General features: G+C 45.7%; 1 protein-coding gene across 2 annotated transcripts in view; it reads right to left on the reverse strand.

The window, feature by feature from the left end:
- Window positions 1-21,967, reverse strand: part of GFRA1 (GDNF family receptor alpha 1) — a 201,319-nt gene that overhangs the window by 8,651 nt on the left and 170,701 nt on the right. For both annotated transcript variants that reach the window (XM_024756076.1, XM_024756074.1), the window contains one exon: window positions 17,534-17,715. In XM_024756076.1, coding sequence (XP_024611844.1) covers window positions 17,534-17,715 — 182 coding nt within the window. The remainder of the gene's footprint in view (window positions 1-17,533; window positions 17,716-21,967) is intronic.

Raw genomic sequence — 21,967 nt, forward strand, 5'->3', positions numbered from 1 at the left:
TAATCAAAGGCATTTTTTTTAAAGGAATTTGAACTTTTCTAATGTATTCAACCTAGTTTTCACTGAAACAACTTTCTTTCTTTTGTGCTCCTATTTCAATCATTCATGTAATGTTTAATTAAATTATGTAAGCAAAATACCAAATACAGCAGCACCCAAAGGTTTGAGAACAAATGCTCCTGAATCTTTTAAACCTGCGCCTCCACTGGAGAGAGCAAGGGGCCCAGGTAAGCAGAAGGAGAGAATGCCCACTAGCTTGGGGCATTCAGCCTGCCTTGGGCATTGGATGTTTACAGGGGAATGGCAGAGAGGTTGGCTTCTGTCGTGAGTTGGTGAAATGAGGGTCAGAGAAGAGAGCTTCTACTATGATTTAGAACTTGCTCTTGGTACCAGATTGACTGATAAGGTATGCTAAAAAGACCACAGTTAGGAAGGTCCTGGTCCTAGCTTTTCAACCATCACCTCTAATGACAATAACCCCCGCCCTACTATTGCCTACCTCACGAGTTGCTGTGCGAATCAAACGTGATACTCGGGGTGGAAGCCCTTTTAAAATCCAAGTTGCTGTTGATGATTTCTCAGCCTCTCTGCGGTCCTATACTGGATGTTCTTGGATTCAGGCAGGGGTGTGAAAAATACAAAAGATTAAGCTAATCTGGCTTTTGGGATAATGTGATACTGAATAGAACTGGCTCACGATCTTCTTTCCTCGGATTTAAAAATGAATGCAATGAAAGAGATACAGTCCTGTAAGATGTATCAACGTCCTCCATTAGCTAAGCAGTCCCTCGGGCTTGCCTGTCAGTCTCCCGCACACCATAAAAGGATGTCTGCAGCCCTGCGCTTGTAATTTAACACTAATGGCAGGATGGCAAGTAGCACTGTGCGCAGACACTGTCTACAGCAGGGAGCTTACCAGGGCGCTCGGGCTGGCCTTTCTTCCTTCCCTTTACTCCACAGGATCATCTTACATCTATTTTGCTTTTCCCCAAGTTGGGGCGAACACAGGTTGCCAACTACATTAGAGAACTGTGTGTTTTTGTTCATGGTTAACTCGCTTGATTAGTAAACTATTCAGACAAGAAGCAATTATGAGCTACATTTTAGAAAATTATGCCCAATTAACAAGATTATGCCAAACACTGTGTGAAAGATGTTTTAGTTTGGGGTGGGGGAGGGGTTTTGTAGAGCAAGCATTCAGTGATCATGGTGTAATGGTAACTAGGGGGATGGCCCTAAAAGGAAACATTTGTTTTCTCAAAACGTGCATTTGGAAACGCAAGTGTGAAGAGAGCAGCAGAAAAGATTCATCGTGGTCCCTGACGAGAAGTGCATGAAGCCGATCTCATCAGACACGTACCCTCATCACCATCAGATAATACTTATTAAGCCTCTCATTCTCTTGTGCATTTATGTGCAGCTGAGAGCAGCCCTGTAATGGCTCCGTGACTTATGGTGGTAACTAAGGTTTGATATAAAATGCCAGGTCTGGAGACAGCACGGACCCAGGGCTTTTGTTCACTCTCTGGGTGGGAAGACGGAGCACTTGTGGTGCTGCAAGAAACAAGGGGAAAGCAAAAAATTTTTAAACTTTAAAATAATGTACTTTTAGTAGACAGAGAAAAATATTGAAGAAAATAGAGGAAAACCAAATAGACTAATAGTGATCATGACTGTGACGATTACTCTTAAGTAAAGCCTCCATTGGTAATGATCCCATCCGCATTTTACTGAATACTCCCCAAGGGCTCACATGACTTTCCGAGGGGGGCTACTCCCCTTTTGTACAGATCAGGAAGCAGAGGTTTCAGAGAGGTCGGGACCTGCCCAAGTTTCCACAGCCCCGAGTGGCTGTGCTGAGATTTGAATCTCTTTGACTTCAGCCTCTTCGACTCTAAAACCCACGCGTACTGGCTCTGCCAGATACAGTACCATTATCTCTCATAATCCTTAGATCAACCCTTAGAATAATAAGGGTGATAAGCCCGGGGTCACACAGCCAGCATGCACAGAGCCAGCCGAGGCAGCCTAGAATCAACCCAAGGAGTCAGAGGTCAGGCCAGGGCTGGTGATTTTCACTCCCCCGACAGCCTCCAAAGATGAGCACCCCGCATTATCTGAGGTCCCTGCAGCCCTCAGGGTGGCAGGGGACAGCCACCCTGGGGAAAATTCCCACAACGTCTTCTCAGTGCCCACCATCCTGCGTTTCCTGTCTAGCCTTGTCCACGACGTGACTCCTCTTGGGCCTCAAATCTGAGAAGCACACGGGAGGGGAGCCCTTCATTGAACCTCACCCCCAAGAGAACCAGAGCCATTTTCCTCCCACAATTGTGCTCCACGGCTCAAGAGCACGGCGGAGTCTATTATTCAGGGAAGCACGGTTGGTTAGAAGTCCTAAGGATAAAAGGTCAGTAGGGGATACAAGAAATTGGATTTATTTATAGTATGTGATCTAAGTGTGCTCAGAGGTATTCTCGTAGGTTGCCCAGAACGAGAGCATGTTTATAGCCAAGATGGTGCAGACGTCCTATTCCTTTTTATTAAGCATGTTTATTATGCAGCAATTGGGTTACGCAATTGTCCAACTGCTGAATTACTATCCCTCTGATGGGCCAGCCTCACTACACTCTGGACCACAGGGGCGGGTGGTCTAATGGCTTTTCCCGAAATGCACTGAGGGGGCCTGGTCTTCCCGTCCCTATCCTTAAGTGGTTATTCTCACTTTTTGAGAAAAGTAGAAGAAAAAAAAAAGTTTAGGAGAAGACATCAAAAAAGGGTGACAATAAAAATTGTTTCAACCACAGGGTCCATACCCTATACAGCACCCAAGTTCATTTTCCAGATGAATTTTGGGATAAAAGTCACCAAATTGTCCCTCAGTACTCAGGCTCCTTCTGTCTCATGGTCAGCAGAGACGAACCAGGAGGATAAAATAATGATAAAAAGTTACTGTGCTGGAGGCTCAGTTACTATGCTGAAGAATTTTAATTTGTTTAATTATCACAACCCTCCCAGGTGGCTGTGCTCATTAATCCCACATTACAGACGACAAACCCAAGGATTAAGGAGATGAAACTACTCTCCATTGTAGACCACAGGAAGGCTTGATTTTATTGTAGAGAGAAGCCTGGTCCTTCAGTATTTTCCACTCTTAAGCACAACAGCCTTTTTCCTAAAAAAGCAACTTTGAGAAATTACCATGCCTACCGTCTGCACGATCCCTTGTCAAGAATCGGAACAGCAAGGCTTGAGTTACATTACCTGAAAGTGAGCTTGGTTTTGGAGTAAAACAAATGATGGCGCTGCCTTGACTCTCCAAAGGAACTCAGAATCACTAAGTGCTACCCTCACCCTGATATAACGAAGGGGGTGCCATGTGCTGGGGCCGGGAGTAGGTGCAGACAACAGCTGAAGCCTGTCCCTGGGCAGCAAGAATACCCTCCAGCTGTGGCCTCATTGCTGAGACGACCGTGACCTGGCAAAAGATACCCAAATGCTGTTGGGATGCACAGCCTTATGTTGTTCTCAAGCAACACCAAACTTCAGCTAGAAATTCTCTGGAGCTGACTAAGAAGGGTGAGGCAACTAGAACACTGAGTGGGAGACACAAAAGAAGGGAAACTCGTGTCATCTCGGGGTGATGCAGGAGAAGGGCTGCAGCCCCTGCCGGTGACCTCTCCCGTGCTTCCTTCTCAGGCAGGCAGCTCAGAGCCAGCCTCCCCGCCACCCACATCACAGACACAGCTGCATGTAACACAAAGCAGAAATGGACTGTGGGCCCCAAGTCCCTGGACTGCACCCTAAAGAGGAAGGAGCCCAGCCACATGGGACTTCCTCTGACTGTTGCCATTCCTCTGTAACAGAAACAGGGCTCTGAGCCAGGGCCGGCTCGCTCAAGAATCTCACTGCACCCAAGGATCCTGGGACCGCATCCCCAAGGTATGCTCCGTAAGTTCCATGGTTACTGTGTTTGTGTACCTGGCTCAGGGCCTCCTATTTATTGACTTTAGTGGTCTGACAACACACCCCGGAAAATCCCAGAAATATAATAACGTGAATTACAATTCCAGTGACAAGATGACACAGTGCCTTCTCCCTGATGCTATATGCCAACACTTTTATTAAGCGTAATGATAGTGTACAATTATATGATAATGTAGGCCTCCTCATTTTGCCACTTACTTCACAGAATGGTGAAGGAGGGGTTATTTGGAGGCATAGATAAGAGACCTGATTAGAGTTAAGAGTTGGGGTTGAAGTGGTGAGATCAAGGGGTCATTTGTAAAATAAAGAACCTTCTTAAGAGAAAACCAATTCACTCCCTGTTCCTACTGAAGCTCTTCTGACGTGGCGGCTGTTCACCCTGTGGGGGCAATAGGCTTATTCCAGCTCTAGATTAGGGATAAAAGAGGAAAAAAGAAAAATTATAACTCAGAGATACTGCACTCTACGTGCTTAATTTGCAGGGCTTTGTGGTTGAGAAAAATAGAGGCCGCGATCTGCCTTTGCTGAAAAGGTGACATTTGGGTTCATTAAAGGTGTACAACAGATTTTCATAAAGGCTACTTTTCTAAGTCATTAAATTGGTTTTTAGGAACTTCACACTCTCCTTCATTTGAACAATTATTAAACTATATAATAGAATTGTACAATTGCTAAAATTTTACAGCCGGGTATAAAATGCTGTATTATTAAACTATAATGAAGATGCTCAAGCCCATTACAACTTTTTAAATGAATTATGAAACCCTTTGCTGCTGGTAAAATATCTTAAATTACAGTATTGTGTATTCTAACAATATGTTGAACCAAAGTTTGCTACAATGCAAATATGCCACTCACAAAGAAACCGTTACTTGAATTAAGTTTGCAGAAGCCCGAAATCTGATAGCATCTGATTCAGCAAAGCAGACAACACCTGATGTTTGCAGGCTGGGTGAGATAGCTGGTCCCCTGAGGGAGGTGCCTTTCCCCACATTCCTTCGACCACAGAACCAGCCAACAGTCAGAGCCTCTCATATTCAAAGGCTGTACAGGTGACACTTAGCAGGGCCCTGGGGATTAAGGAAATGCTTCTGGTAATAGCAATCTTCTCCCCTTAAAGTCACCCCATAGGTGAGATTTTTTAAATGTCAGATGTTTAGTTGCTGAGTACCTGCCACTTACATGTATGTTATGGGCTGTATGGTGTCCCTCAAAAATTCATATGTTGAAGTCCTAACCTTTAGTACCGCAGGGTGTGACCGACTATGGATGGAGACAGGGTCTTTGAAGAGGTGATTAAGTTATAATGAGGTCATTAGGGCGGGCCCTCATCCAATCTGACTGGTATCCTTATACAGAGAGGAAATTTGGACACACAGACACCAGGGTGCACACACACAGAAGAAAAGCCATGTGAGGACACAGCAAGAAGGCAGCCATCTGCAAGCCAAGGAGAGAGGCCTCAGGAGAAACCAAACCTGTCGACACCTTGACCTTGGATTTCCAGCCTCCAAAACTGTGGGAAATACATTTCTGTTGTTTTAGCCACCCGGTCTATGGTACTTTGTTACGGCAGCCCCAGCAAACGAATATAATGTATGACACTGGACTCTGTGATATAGGGTGATATGCATATGTACCTGCTAGGAAGCCAGGCCTCCGAGATGAAATTCCGGTTTTTTGGTACCCGTTATACCCTGCAAGTTTCCATTTCCAATAGGGTTTGAATACACAACTGAAAATGCCTTTTGGCATCCTGGATTGTACGGCAGCCTTAACAGAGTAATACCCAGTTTTGAGCTCTGAATTCAAGCACTCTCCTGGATGAAGGGCTTTGAAAACACTCTATAAGCAGTTATTTCAAAAAGTGTTTTTACAACAGCCTATTTCCTCCCAGGGCTAACATGGGTGGATTCTGGGATGTAGCTTCCCTCTGAGCTCATCTGCTGGCACCTAAAGTCAGGAAGATTAAATCCCAGGAGGCCACTGTCAGTCTCTCCATTGCTGCGAGTAGCCGGGCCCATCACACAGGGCCCCAGGGCCACTTGGCAGGCTGGTCCTGAGCTCCATCAGGAGGCTGCCAGGGGAGCCCAGAAGCAGCCTGGGTGGTGTGCCCTGTGGCTTTGCACTTCTGCTAACGTAAGACCCTCCCACAGCTTATTTCTCCCAGGACTTAAACTCGCTCTAAGCAGGAGAGCATTATGTGAAGGAAATGCTAGGTATAGCCAAGATTTGGAACTTTCTTTATGAAACGAAAACAACAGTGGGTGCTAGAAAACACTGTGGATTATACAGAAATGATGGCAACCTCACAGAAACCATAAACCAAATGCCGCAAAAAACATGCTGCACCAAGACCGTTTTCTTCAACAAAAGGCCCAGGAAATGGCATCTAGGAGCCACAATCATTTAGATTCAGTGCACGTGCTGAAGGCTCAGTGCTGACCTGTCTGGTCAGCAGTCAATGTCAGCCCCTCCTAAAACTCCCCCATCCTCAAAGTCCACGCATGAGAACCCCAGCTGTGGTTTGGTATAAGCACTTCCATCTACCATGGTTGTCCAGCAAAAGTCTCCTTTGACATGTCACCTGCAGGGTACTCATCTGGGATGCTGGATGGGGGAAAGCATCACTCAGACAGGGTGAGGGTGGGAGGTCCTAAAGGCCGCGGACTCCTGCGGGCCCCTGGATGATGGGAACCTGGTCAAGAGCCTCGGTTAACACCACGTATGAGTCTACCCCGGGGGTCACTCTGAGGGGAGTGCTGCCTTGGGGAAATTAATTTAAGTGTCCCCAGTTGGGCATCACGTGGTCACCAGAGCCCCGTTTCATTGTTCGCGTTGGCACGAATTAGGAAAGATTTGGTCCAATGCACCCGTCTACTCTTCAATCTCCTGAAGCCCCTCACCACACAAGGAGAAGGAAACCTGAAAAGACTCTTACACGCCTCCATCTTCCATGTTGGCAGAAAGAAAAGGGGGTTTTTGAGGCAGCCCTCGTTTCCCAGGCAGTGGTCTTCAACCAGGGGCGATTTTGTCCTGCAGGGGACGTTTGCTGTGTGGCGGGACATCTCTGTTTATCACAGTCGGGGAAACGGGCTCCTGGCATCTAGAGGGCAGAGGCCGGGGTGCTGATCAACATCCTACAAGGCACAGGGCAGCCCCACAACAAAGAATTACCAGGCCAAAGGGCAGTGGGGCTGAGGCTGAGTAAGCCTGACCTGGAGAACCATTCAGTTCATAGCCAAGAAGTCACTAAACAACCTTTATTGAAGTTTCCACGATTGGTAGTGAGGTGTGTAGCCCATCTTCAGCAAAGATGCCAGGGAAGCAAGTGACTTCCCTGGAGAGGCCTCTGACACTAAACTATCTTTCAAAACCATCCCTGTGGGCTTCCCTGGTGGTGCAGTGGTTGAGAATCTACCTGCCAATGCAGGGGACACGGGTTCGTGCCCTGGTCTGGGAAGATCCCACACGCCGCGGAGCATCTGGGCCCGTGAGCCACGATTACTGAGCCTGTGCGTCTGGAGCCTGTGCTCCACAACGAGAGGCCGCGACAGTAAGAAGCCCGCACACCGCAATGAAGAGTGGCCCCCGCTTGCCGCATCTAGAGAAAGCCCTCGCACAGAAACGAAGACGCAACACAGCCATTAATTAATTAATTAAAAAACAAAACAAAACAAAACATCACTGTGACAAGGCCTCACATTTTCTCATTTACTCTACAGGTGCAAAACCCCATAGGCCACCAATATCAAAAAAAGCCACTGGAAAACAGGACCCACAAGCAATGCATAGTTTAGCCTGGCCCCTTGGAGCACTTCTCTGTTACTAAAGATGCGACAAAGGGGGCCAGTGATACCCAAGTGCTAAAAGCCCTTTGACGCTTACAGCTAATAAAAACTTCCTTAGGGCAGAGCACTGCCCTGAGAATGCATGACAAGCTGAATCACATTTAATCCTCATAATACCGAGGAGGCACTCTCACTGCCGTTCTCATTTCACAGGCGATAAAACTGAGGCAGAGAGGATAAGTAATTTGCCCAAGGTTTCGTGGCTGGTAAGTGGTGAAGTGAGCCCGTGCTCCAAATTTCAACTCCAGCTTCCTTGTGAGAAGTTTCACAGAGTGTCCCTAGAATTAAAATGAAAATTCTGCTAACTGTTATTCCCGGTTCCTAGGAGATAAGTTCTAAATCCTTGGAAGTTCATGAATGATAGGAGTGTTTTGACTATGGTTATGGTTATGGCTCTGTTTAGACCAACCGTGGGTCAAGGGGTTGGGGCTTTGAGCCACATGAGGTCAGCCTGATCTCCTGACCTCCAGGGAGCAAACAGGAATCAAATACTGCGTTCAATCACGTGCCCAATGGATCAGCCAACCATGCCTATATAATGAACCCCAATAAAAACTGGTCACTGAGGCTCAGTGGGGCATCCTGGTTGATGAACACACTGATGTGCTGGGAGGGTGGCATGCCTGAATTCCACAGGCGTTTCACAGGGAGAGGGCATGGAAGCTCTCCTCCCAGGCTTCAGCTTAAGTGTCTCTTCATTTGGCTTATCCTGATTTGTACCCTTTAAAATAAAATTGTACTTGTAAGTATAGTGCTTTCCTGAGTTCTGAGTCGTTCTAGTGAATTGAACCTGAGGGCATCACGGGAACACCTAAGTTTGTAGCCAGTTCGTCAGAAGAGCCTGGGAACTCCTGAAGTACGGTTGGCCTCTGAAGTGGGCAGTCTCGTGGGGGACCGCGCCCTTAACCTGCGGTATCTGTGCTAACCAGGGGGCCAGTGTCAGAAGTGAGTTGTACTGCAGGATGCCAGCTGGTGTTAGAATAGGCATCATTCGCTTCCTTTATGCTCGTTTATGAACCGGCCTGGCACCTCAATTTGCCAGATGTTCGACAAGAATTTAGGGACTGATTTAGTCTCTATTGAATGAATAATGTTATCCAGAAACAAAAAGGTCAAATGCTCCGTTTTAGGCATTACAGTGTAGCCAGTTAAAATGCATAGAGGAGAAACATGTGCTGTCCTATTTCTCTTCTGATCAAGCCTCTCTGTGTCTCAGGTCTATTGTCGGAGAAATGGGAATAATAATAGTACTGACCTCATGAAGTTACTGTCAAAATCAGTTTATATATGTACGTATATATGCACACATACATATATGTATGTATTTATATCATGTGCTTAGAATAGTACTTGACCCATGGAAAGTACTATTTGCATATTTGCTTTATTAATACAAAACCACAAAAAGCAGAGGTGATGCAAGTTACCGCAGAAAATAGCTCTAGGATCCGTCATACGATTAGATCGTTTGCAATGTTGCCCAAAGTGGGGTTAGGGAACCAGTGGTGTATATGACTTTATTTAGGTGGCATAAAAACATTTTTATTGCTTGCATTTTAATATTTATATAATGACTTTTTAATATAGAGAGAGCTATTGCATTGATTCACGTTTCACAAATGTTATTAACAGTATATTTCGATACTGAGTTTAAAGATGAATATTAAGCAAACAATAGCACTGATGGAATGCAGTGTGGGAGAGCCTGCGAATTCCTGGTCTTTGAGGCTAAGAGGCAGGGCTAGCGCTCAAACACCATCTTTTCTGCAAATAAGAGTGTTTCCTGTTTACAACTGTGTCACCTCTTCCCACTGTCAGCACTAGTTAAAGAGACATGGCAATGGCCTCTGGCAGGTGGTCATACTCTGACACCCAGGCTGGACCAAGACCTGACTACTGTCACAGCTCCAAGTTCACAGCACCCAGAATCTGATGGTGAGGAGGATCTCTTGAGAGACTCCTGCGCATGGAGAGATGGAATCTGAAACAGTTCTAAGCCCAGTTCAAGACCTGATCCTTTCTTTATTGTCTTGTGGTTTCCATCTCTTCTTGGCCTGGTGTCCATAGAATATCCCACCCCTTCCCCTCCTTCCTTGGGACTTTCTACAATGACCGCATCTTAGAACCAGCAGGATATCACTCGGTTCAAAGCCTTCTTACAAATGAAGGAAGCAAAACCTAAAGAGCTCCATCTTCTTCCATCCATGTGCTCCTACCCCCACCCCAATCGCTGGGAACAACCTTCCTATATGGCCCCAGGGTCCACAGTTAAAGCTCTAACATGTGTCACCAACCACGATAACGGTGGTGTCCACTTCCAAGTGCAGAGGGTTGGCCAGTCGTGCTAGGCCCTCTGCATACTGGCACTACTTCTTTAATCCTCACAACAAACCCCAGAGGTGGGTGATGGCTTAAAGGAGACATTCAGAGACGGTAAGAAACATGACCCAGGTCATGACAGAGCAATAGGAAGTGAGCTGGGGACCTCACTCCAGTTTAACCAACTCCAAAGCTCATGCTCCCCCCCAGCAAAGCAACTCCTAGGCTGTCAGCCACAGGGTGAAATGGAGGTACCGGAGGGGGGCTTTAACCACTGGCAAGGGTGGCGTGAGTACAGGGGGTGAGTATCCCCACGCTAGGGGCCTGGTGTGGAAATAAGCGCCTCTCTCCATCTCCTTCCAGCTTCCCACCTTCCCACCAGTCAGCCTGTGCAAAATCCCACCACCCTGGCCTTGCTCTCAACTACTCTTCTCCGGAAGATTAACAGGACGCCAAAGCTCCCCATTGCTCTGCTAGCATAAATTGCAAGAAAAACATTTAGAATATTGATTAAGTGCTTCATGCTAGAAGATTTAAATTTACCTCCTGTATTTCCAGGATTAGCTGACAAATGGGGTCAGCCTGCTGGCACAAATGATTTACAAAACACCCATTGGCAGCTTTCCTTTTGAAACTCAACGCTTAAAATTTTCACTTGGTCACAGCCAGGGGAGTCCTGGGCATTCAGCAGGCTTGGATAATCACCTTATTGCCACATTGAGACTTGTGGGGTTTGGCCCTGGGAAGAGCTTCAAAATCATTTCCAGTCTGGTCTGGCCCTATCCAGTACAGATGGACTCCGTTTAGGTCTGAAGAGGTACCAGGGCAGTGAGGGGGTAACACATGCTGTTCCTCCAGGATGGAAGGTCTTGTTTCAGATAGAGATTTTTGCAGTATTCTAATATCCAGTGTTCTAATTCAATATTCAAATATTCTTCACATGTAGGAGTTAAACAGGTTATAAGCAGGTGTTAAGGAGCCAAAGTGTATCTGCCCCCTGCCCCTACTACCAATCTGTAAACGTTGCTGCAACATACAAGTGCCCAGTGCATTTCTATAAGCTTCAGACTGTACTTGGCCAAGAGAGGGATTGTACTGAGGCTTTCCTGGGAGGCCAGGGAGGTACAGACCTAGACTGCAATCCACTGAATCCAGGTTCTCTGCTCCAGGAAAGATGCCCACCTCAAGGCGTTTGCCCCCATGGCCCACCGACGGCCAGCACTGTTCCTCTTAGGGCTAGCATAGTCTGACTGCCAAAGTAGGTGACACGATTGCTAAGGGGGGTAAAGGGACAGGGAGCCTTTGCATTGCTAACTTCAGCAATAAACATTCTTGCAAAAGCTATTCATTTGGACCCTGCTCACATCTCTTTTATGACTGAGAAAGCTGCTTTGCGAATTCCTTTTTCTATAGAATGCTGCTTAAAAGTTCCATTAAGACGAGGGGAGGAGACTTGAGATCCACAATTGCTGTACCTCCATGTCTCACTCATAGATATGTTTTATTTGGTTCCCAAAAAAACTGACTTTGGATGTGGCTCGCCCTGTTCCCTGGAGCCCCCAGTAAGTGCTCACAGCTACCTGCACCCTTCTGTCTGCCCTGCTCTAAGTGTGCGCCCCCCCGTCCATCAGACTTTCTCCTCTCGGTCACACGTCACGTCTCTTCCTGAGGAAAAGCACAGAGACAGTGAAAACTTCTCGGGGGTCCTCAGCCTTAGTCCCAAGGCTGTATTCCCCAAGTTTCTACAACCCTATTTGACCACGGAAATCAAGGGCCTAAAGTCTGCTTTAAGAGGTCTTCACTTTAAGCCACCAGAGTTAAGGGATGTATAATAATGCAAAATAGAGATTTTTCCAACACCTACACTTCCCAAATTTACTTTAAATAAGTGACAAGTACAGTCCATTTGATTTAAATATTCTGAGCTTTTTCCAGCTACCAGACCACTCAAGTGCACAGAAGATGAAATAATTGGTAGGATTCTTAATGTTCCTTTGTCATGTGACCACTTTGTGCAAGTCAAAGGGATACGCCAGCAATAGCGCAGCCTGCATCATGCTTGTTACTAATATGCCTGCCAATTAATCCTGACATGGGAGCTCGGCTGCTTACCCAAAGCCTGGTATTTCATCATCTCAGGGGGTTAGCTCTTGGACTTTTCTGTGACATTTTATACTAATCAACCAGCTTGCCTTTTTTTAAAGCTGAGCCTTCCATAGGAACTGAAGATGAGCCCCACACACACCACACGCAAGGCCACTCATTTTCCCCAAACAGAACTGTGTTTGGTTTGTTGATAATTACACTTTGAAGCCGATTTTTGAAAATGTTTATTCTTATTTCTTCCCTTCCGAGGGGAAATCTATCTCAAATGTTAAGACAGAAACCCAAGTCCCTCAGAGTTTTCTCAGATTATTGTATATTTAAAACTACTACAAGAGGGTGCTTCTCGAGGGTAGTGAACTTTAGAGCTGCCAGAGATAGTTGACTTGCTCCAAATCTGTTACCAATGGCTCCCAAGCTGGTTTAACTCAGTTCTATTCTGAGTAATGACACATATGGCTGGGACAAACGCCACTCTAAGATATTTCTAGGACCCCCTGGCAAATGGTAATTTATCTGAAGATAGCCAGGCAAAGGAAGGACAGATGGGAAGAATAAGTCTCCTGGGAGCCCTACGTTGAAGCAAGAGTCCTAAATCAACGCCAGGGACCACGTTCTCAAAGGTAAGTCCCCTCTCATCACTCACCCACTCACCCCCAATCCTCTGGCTTCCAGTGATTCTTTCAACCATTCTTAATATAGGTCATTCTAAAGAGATAACCAAGCTGCAACAAGTCTTAGTGGCAAACCTTCAGTCTTTCCCCTATACCCTGTCTGCTGGGGTTTCAGCATGAAGCATCCCAGCCGACAAGCTTTCTGTTTTTCCCATCATTCGAAGCACCCCCTTCAGGAAGCACTGGGACATATGGGTCTCTCAAATCCAGCTTCTCCCTTCCTCTTTTACTATTATTCACCGCCCCCAGATTTATTGAGGTATAATTGACAAATAAAAATTGTATTTACTTCAGGCATACAACTTGATGTTTTGATATATGTACACATTGTGACAGGTTTACCGCAATCAAGCTAATTAACATATTCATCACCTCACATAGTTACCATTTTGGGGGGTGGGGTAAGAACAACTAAGATGTACTCTCTTGGCGAATTTCAAGTATATAATATGGTACTGCTAACTATAGTCACCGTGCTCTATGTATCCAGATCTTGTTCGACTTGCATGTCTGAAAGTTTGTACCCTATAACCAACATCTCCCCATTTCCCCACCCCCAGCCCCTGGTAACCACCATTCTAGTCTCTGCTTTAAAAAGTTCAACTTTTTTAGAATCCACATATAAATAACATCACGAACCTGGAGGACATTATACAAAGTGAAATAAGCCAGACACAGAAAGACAAATACTGCATGACCTCCTTTACTATTTTTTTTTCGGTATGCGGGCCTCTCATTGTTGTGGCCTCTCCCGTTATGGAGCACAGGCTCCGGAAGCGCAGGCTCAGCGGCCCTGGCTCACAGGCCCAGGCGCTCCACAGCATGTGGGATCTTCCCGGACCGGGGCACGGACCCGTGTCCCCTGCATCAGCAGGCGGACTCTCAACCACTGCGCCACCAGGGAAGCCCTCCTTTACTATTTTTTTACTTCTTACTCTCTGCCAATTCCTAATTCAAAGAAAGAGCCCAGGTTGTCCAAGGTCATGGAACAAGGCAAAAAGTACACTGGCCTCAGAGTCAGAAATCCTAGCCCCACTACAGAATTACTGTGTGATCTCAGTTATGTTCCTAGCCTGTCCCTGCCTCATTTGCCTCATCTGTAAAAGAGAAGGATGTTTATCATACCTGACTCGTGGGCTGTTGTGAGGACTAGAGGGCACAATGCATGCGAAATGTTTTGCAAAATGAAACACACTATATACCTGTTAGTGCAACTCACACCAATGTTCCCTAGTGTAACACCCCAAGCAAGGCACAACGCCACCATCCATCTCTTGCAAAGGGCCAAATGGCCAACTGACTTGGGATTAAGCATCGCGTGTGACATTCTGGAGCATTCACTCTGCCCCAAGCACTGAAACATTACCCCCATTTAATCCTCTTAATCTAGCAGCTAGGCAGTCGTAACGTTTTGTAGCTGAGGAAGCAGAGGCTTGGAGAGGTCATGATGCTGGTAAGGGCAAGAGCCTGGGTCTGCACACAGGCTTGGCTGTAAAACCCAAGAACTCACCCCCTGCCTCATGCGACAGGTAGTCGTCGCAGGAGGTAAGGTGAGGTTTTGTGGAACCCTTAAGAGCTCCCTAGAAGTAAAATGCTGTTTAGCTCCAAGATGTGTGGATTGTGCGTGTGTCATCGGGGAGAGAGGTGTGGCCGCCCCTCCTTCCTTGGTGTTCCCACGTCTCCATTTCCCCCTCTGCTGAGAAGTTAAATGGCAGCCCTGAGAGAAACATCATGCTTTAATTTTTACTTTAATTCTACTTTGCCCCTCTGTTTATGAGGCAGAGTTCCTACCACTAATACAGCAGAAGGAAAGGCTGTTTCTTGGGAAGAGAGCTCATGTCTCCTCTGACATTGCCAGGGTGACCTTGCAGTGGCAAAGAGTCCCCCTGACAGGGAGGGGTGGTCGGGCAGATCTTGTTGGAGGTAAACACCATGTGGCCAAGCCAAGCACTGTACCCCGAGAAGCAGAAGCCAGGTGATTTGGTGGGGCCGGGGGCAGGGAGATGGGGAGAACACCTCCGCATGGCTGTCAGACTCCTCTCTCATGGGGGAAACTAATTTCACGGAGTTTCCAGCGATGAGCATTTTTCTGAGGTGCCATCTATTAACTCGGTCTGACTTTCCAAAAATGCTGACAAGCTGCATCTTGCCCACTATTTGTACGTTCCCTGAGGACAGAATTTGTTTTGAATGCCCATCTCCATGAAGTTTCCGGAACACAAAAGGAGCTTAATAAACAGGGTGAACACTGCCTCTGCCATCATGCTCTGTGCACTTAGACACGAGCAGAGAAGAAACCGGTTTTGCTGCAGCCAAAGCTTGCCTCTCCTTGTGGTCAGGAACCACCTCTGGCCACTGTCATCACCTCATCCTAACAGGGTCCTACCCTCATCTGGCCACCTGTCTTTACAGATGCTGGAAGCTGAGCGGACCCGACAAGAACAGAAGGCTGACCTAAGAGGAAGCAGGACGCTGAGGCCCGGCCAAAGATAAAAAAGAAACTGTGCTCTGTGGTGCTATGTCTGCGTCTAGACCCACCTCTCACCAGCTGGGGGACTTAGTGCAAGTCACTCCCCCTCCCTGAACCTCAGGGCCGTACCGCAGGATGGGGCAGTTAAATGCCATAATATTCCCCAAGCTTCCTCCTAGTTCTGGCATTTCCTGCACAGTGCACTGGAGATGGGAAGGGCTCAGGAAACACTTTAGAAGTATGAAGAACATCTAGTTGACCTTAGCTTGTGTCTTCCCTACCTGCCTTCTCCTCAGGCTTGTGTGTGGGTGTAGATGATGGTGTGTGTTGGTGGGGACCCAGGAGGATGAAGACAGAGACTAAAGCTCAGCTGAACGGCAGGTAGGATATCTAAGAAAAAGAGGGGAGTGTTAGGGGTGAGAAGATAGCAAGCAAGTCACAAGTGGAAAAACTGCCCGAATACGTTCTAGGACACAGACTGGGTTGCGAGTCAACAAGGTATTTGGCAGAGAAGTTTCCGGTGAGTGTTCTGGTGAGGATGATCCTCGGCAGGGCCTGGGCCGGGGGTGGTGGGGAGATGGGAGGATGGATTCCGGTGACAAGTGTAAACACACACAGTGCCTGGCACAGGTCCCCTCCCCTGGCATGGCAGCAGGCAGAAGTCACCATGTGGTCACTGCTGCCTCTCAAATCGAGGAAGAACCGTGGAAAGAACACGAGCCTCTAGACTCCAGGGCTGGTTCTGTGACTCGCTAGTTCTGCAGGCTCAAGCCAAAGCGTCCCCTTGCTGAGCCCCATGTCCTCCAAGGCTCCAGTAACAACACAATCAAGGCATCTCTCTAGCAGCTGTCAGAAGGGTAACATCCGAAGAGGTGAAGTGTGTGAAAATACTTGGTGAGTATATGAATAGGTCCCAAAATAGCTGAATACTCATTATGATGAAAAAAATCAACAGAAAGGCAGAATCAACACTCTGCTTTGACTAAAGTTAGGAAATGACTATTTGTAAGTCATCGTGGTTCTTTCCCTTGGAGATCTGAATCAACTCCAAAGAAGTCTTTGGGCCGTTCTCACTGGACTCTATTCACACGAGGGGTTTTCAGTGCAGTGCCTCACAGCTCCTCAAACCACGAAAGAGCATCTCCTTCTGCTTCCTGAAGAATGAACCTGAGTAGGACGCTACATTTGTCTTAACACTTTGATAGTAACACTGTCTCTGGCTTATCTTTAGATAGAGTTAAATATTCTACATTCAGTCTAAATGGCAATGATGTTGACAAAGCCAAGGGCCCCCAAGACAACCCACCGAATGGGAGAAAATGTTTGCAAATGATATGACTGATAAGGGATTAATATCCAACATATATAAACAGCTCATACAACTCAACATCAAGGAAACCAACAGTCCGATTAAAAAATGGGCAGAAGAGGGAGATTGGTTCAAGATGGCAGAGTAGAAGGACGTGCTCTCACTCCCTCTTGAGAGAACACCGGAATCACAACTAACTGCTGAACGATCATCGACAGGAAGACACTGGAACTCACCAAAAAGGACACCCCACATCCAAAGACAAAGGAGAGGCCACAGGAGGGGCGCAATCACAGTAAAATCAAATCCCATAACTGCTGGGTGGGTGACTCACAGACTGGAGAACATTTATACCACAGAAGTCCACCCACTGGAGTGAATGTTCTGAGCCCCACGTCAGGCTTCCCACTCTGGGGGTCCAGCAACAGGAGGAGGAATTCCTAGAGAACCAGACTTTGAAGGCCAGCGGGATTTGATTGCAGGACTTTGACAGGACTGGGGGAAACAGAGACTCCAGTCTTGGAGGGACACACAAAGTAGTGTGGGCATCGGGACGCAGGGGAAGGAGCAGTGACCCCATGGGAGACTGAACCTACCAAAGCCCCAGCCCTCGTCAATGGCAGAGTCAGTTCCAGAGCCCATCCTTCTCTCCACTCTAGAGAACATCACAGTCTCCATCTCTCATGGTTAAAAATGCACTTTTGAGACTCAAACCTGAGCAGCATTCGATCATTCTCCCTCCATCTCTAAATGCATTTCAGAAAATGCACCTGTGTTCCCCTCAGAAGTAAGCACCGACAGGGAGTTAGGCCCCTGCTCTTACCTGTAAATTTGCACAAGGTGGTAAAACATGAGTGGGGATTTCATTCTCAGAGCCTGCTGGCCCCAGGGGCTTGTTCTTGACCCGGAAGGCTGTGGTGGTGGCGGCAGTGGTGGTCTGAACTGGGAGGGCTGGCTGCCACACGGTCACATCTGAGCCATTGCCAAAGGCTTGAATTGCATTTTCTGCAGTAAAACAGGAGGAAATCCAATTTTAAAGTCAAGCAGCAAATGTAACAGACAGTCTACATGAAGGCAGAGAAGCACACTAGAAATTCTGATGAGAGCACTGGACTTCTGTGAACCAACCCCATCTATCCATCCACCCTCCACACGCTGAAAGCCAGCCATGGGTCAGGTGCTCAAACATTCATTCATTCATTAAACCCTGAGCTGGACACTTAGCTATGCTCTAAGTGCAACAAATATGTATTGTGTCCCTATTCACGTATCAGGTGTGGAGCAAGATCCTTACCCTGAAACACACATCAGTCGAGCCTTTTGAAAGCCATACTCAGACCTGTTATTTGGAATCACAGTCACTGTTCCATCTTCCAAGAAAATGCTTGTGTCAAAATTCTATACTAAAAGCAACTATTTAGTGTTTTTGTTTGTTTTTTCTTTTTAAAATTTTATTTATTCTTTTATACAGCAGGCTCTTATTAGTCATCCATTTTATACACATCAATGTATACGTGTCAATCCCAATCTCCCAATTCATCAAACCACCACCCCCACCCCTGCCGCTTTCACCCCCTAGTGTCCATACATTTTTTTCTCTACTTCTGTGTCTCAATTTCTGCTCTGAAAACCGGTTCATCTGTACCATTTTCTTGGTTCCACATATATGTGTTAATATCTTTGTTTTTCTCTTTCTGACTTACTTCATTCTGTATGACAGTCTATAGATGCATCCACGTCTCTACAAATGACCCAATTTCGTTCCTTTTTATGGCTGAGTAATATTCCATTGCATATATGTACCACATCTTGTTTATCCACTCATCTGTCGATGGGCATTAGGTTGCTTCCATGACCTGGCTATTGTAAATAGTGCTGCAGTGAACATTGGGGTGCATGTGTCTTTTTGAATCATGGTTTGCTCTGGGTATATGCCCAGTAGTGGGATTGCTGGGTCATATGGTAATTCAATTTTTAGTTTTTTAAGGAACCTCCATACTCTTCTCCATAGTGGCTGTATCAATTTACATTCCCACCAACAGTGCAAGAGGGTTCCCTTTTCTCCACACCCTCTCCAGCATTTCTTTGTAGATTTTCTGATGATACCCATTCTAACTTGTGTGAGGTGATACCTCATTGTAGTTTTGATTTGCATTTCTCTAACAATTAGTGATGTTGAGCATCTTTTCATTTGCCTGTTGGCCATCTGTATGTCTTCTTTGGAGAAATATGTATTTAGGACATCTGCCCATTTTTGGATTGGGTTGTTTGTTTTTTTAATATTGAGCTACATGAGCTGTTTATATATTTTGGAGATTAATCCTTTGTCCGTTGATTCCTTTGCAAATATTTTCTCCCATTCTGAGGGTTACAGCATCATATTGTCTTGATTACTGTAGATTTGTGGTATAGTCTGAAGTCAGGGAGTCTGATTCCTCCACCTCCGTTTTTTCCCTCAAGACTGCTTTGGCTATTCGGGGTCTTTTGTGTCTCCATACAATTGGTCTGTTCATATTTTCTATTTCTTCCTGGTTCATTCTTGGAAGTTGATACCTTTCTAAGAATTTGTCCATTTCTTTCAGGTTGTCCATTTTATTGGCATAGAGTTGCTTCTGCGGTGTCGGTTGTAACTTCTCCTTTTTCATTTCTAATTGAAATTTCTACAATGAGAGTCCTCTCCCTCTTTTTCTTGATGAGTTTGGCTAATGGTTTATCACTTTTGTTTATCTTCTCAAAGAAGCAGCTTTTAGTTTTATTGATCTTTGCTATTCTTTTCATTGTTTGTATTTCATTTAATTCTGCTCTGATCTTGATGTTCTTTCCTTCTGCTAACTTTGGGTTTTGTTTGTTCATCTTTCTCTAGTTCCTTTAGGTGTAACATTAGATTGTTTATTTGAGATTTTTCTTGTTTCTTGAGGTATGCTTGAATAGCTATAAACGTCCCTCTTAGAACTGCTTTTGCTGCATCCCATAGGTTTTGGATTGTCGTGTTTTCATTTTCATTTGTCTCTAGGTATTTTTTGATTTCCTCTTTGATTTCTTCAGTGATCTCTTGGTTATTTAGTAATGTATTGTTTAGCCTCCATGTGTTTGTGTTTTTTACATTTTTTTCCCCAGTAATTGATTTCTAATCTCATAGCATTGTGATCAGAAAAGGTGCTTGATATGATTTCAATTTTCTTAAATTTACCGAGGCTTGATTTGTGACCCAAGATGTGATCTATCCTGGAGAATGTGCTGTGCGCACTGGAGAAGAAAGTATAATCTGCTGTTTCTGGATGGAGTCTCCTATAAATATCAATTAAATCTATCTGGTCTATTGTGTTATTTATGGCTTTTGTTTCCTTATTTATTTTCATTTTGTATGATCTGTCCATTGGTGTAAGTGAGGTATTAAAGTCCCCCACTATTATTGTGTTACTGTCCATTTCCTCTTTTAGAGCTGTTAGCAGTAACTGGGACCCCTACAATGTGAATGTTGCAGTGTTTAAGATCGTCCCAGAGGTCTCTTAGGCTGTCTTCCTTTCTTTTCATTCTTTTTTCTTTATTCTGTTCCATGGCAATGAATTCCACCATTCTGTCTTCCAGGTCACTTATCCGTTCTTCTGCCTCAGTTATTCTGCTATTGATTCCTTCTGGTGTATTTTTCATTTCAGTTACTGTATTGTTCATCTCTGTTTGTTTGTTCTTTAATTCTTCTAGATCTTTGTTAAACATTTCTTGCATCTTCTCGATCTTTGCTTCCATTTATTTTCCCAAGGTCCTGGGTCATCTTCACTATCATTGTTCTGAATTCTCTTTCTGGAAGATTGCCTATCTTGGTTTCATTTAGTTGTTTTTCTGGGTTTTATCTTGTTCCTTCATCTGGTACATAGCCCTCTGCCTTTTCATCTCGTCTATCTTTCTGTGAATGTGGTTTTTGTTCCACAGGCTGCAGGACTGTAGTTCTTCTTGCTTCTGCTTTTTGCCCTCTGGTGTATGAGGCTATCTAAGAGGCTTGTGGAGGTTTCCTGATGGGAGGGACTGGTGGTGGGTAGAGCTGGCTGTTAATCTGGTGGGCAGAGCTCAGTAAAACTTTAATCCACTTGTCTGCTGATGGGCACGGCTGGGTTCCCTCCCTGTTGGTTGTTTGGCCTGAGGCGACCCAACACTGGAGCCTACTGGGCTCTTTGGTGGAGCTAATGGCAGACTCTGGGGGGGCTCACACGAAGGAGTACTTCCCAGAAGTTTTGCTGCCAGTGTCCTTGTCCTCAAGGTGAGGCACAGCCACCCCCTGCCTCTGCAGGAGTCCCTCCAACACTAGCAGGTAGGTCTGCTTCAGTCTCCTATGGGATCACTGTTCCTTCCCCTGGGTCCCAATGCACACACTACTTAGTGTGTGCCCTCCAAGCATGGAGCCTCTGTTTCCCCCAGTCCTGTCAAAGTCCTGCAATCAAAGCCCACTAGCCTTCAAAGTCTGATTCTCTAGGAATTCCTCGTCCCGTTTCCGGACCCCCAGGGTTGGAAGCCTGACGTGGGGCTGAGAACCTTCAATCCAGTGGGTGGACTTCTGTGGTATAAGTGTTCTCCAGCTTGTGAGTCACCCACCCAGCGGTTATGGGACTTGATGTTACTGTGATTGCGCCCCTCCTACAGTCTCCTTGTGGCTTCTCCTTTGTCTTTGGATGTGGAGCATCTTTTTTGGTGAGTTCCAGTGTCTTCCTGTCGATGATCGTTCAGCAGTTAGTTGTGATTCCGGTGTTCTCGAAAGAGGGAGTCTATTTAGTGTTTTTTTAAAGCACCACATCCCTAATTATGATACTGGGGTAACTCAGTGGCATTCATAGAAATTTGGCAGCCAGTAAAATCAAACAGCAAAAAAGTGTGATTCGCTACCACAGAGCACCTACTATGAGCCCAGCATTGCTCAAGGTACAAACGCAGCCAGTTTCTTTGAAAGAAAAATCTATCCCAAACCTCATCAATAATATATAGTGAAAATTTAAGTAAGATTATTTTTTCCCTTTTTGCTCCCAGTTGTCCAAACAAAATCTGCATAATTAGGAAGGAGCAGCCCTGTTAAATGAAAAGTTTAAAATGTAAAACTTCTAAAATCCTATTACAATTTCATGGGATTAGATTGTTTTTATGTCACAAGTAAATTGGATGTGTGTTGTTCTCCTCCCTAAGATGAATAAAAAACAGTTTTTAATCAGGTCCTTGGGGATTTGGCATGGATTTAGGAATTTTTTATTTCATATTCATCGTATAAGATATC

The sequence above is a fragment of the Neophocaena asiaeorientalis genome, unplaced genomic scaffold, assembly GCF_003031525.2.
Source record: "Neophocaena asiaeorientalis asiaeorientalis breed wild unplaced genomic scaffold, Neophocaena_asiaeorientalis_V1.1 scaffold85, whole genome shotgun sequence".
NCBI lineage: Eukaryota > Metazoa > Chordata > Mammalia > Artiodactyla > Phocoenidae > Neophocaena > Neophocaena asiaeorientalis.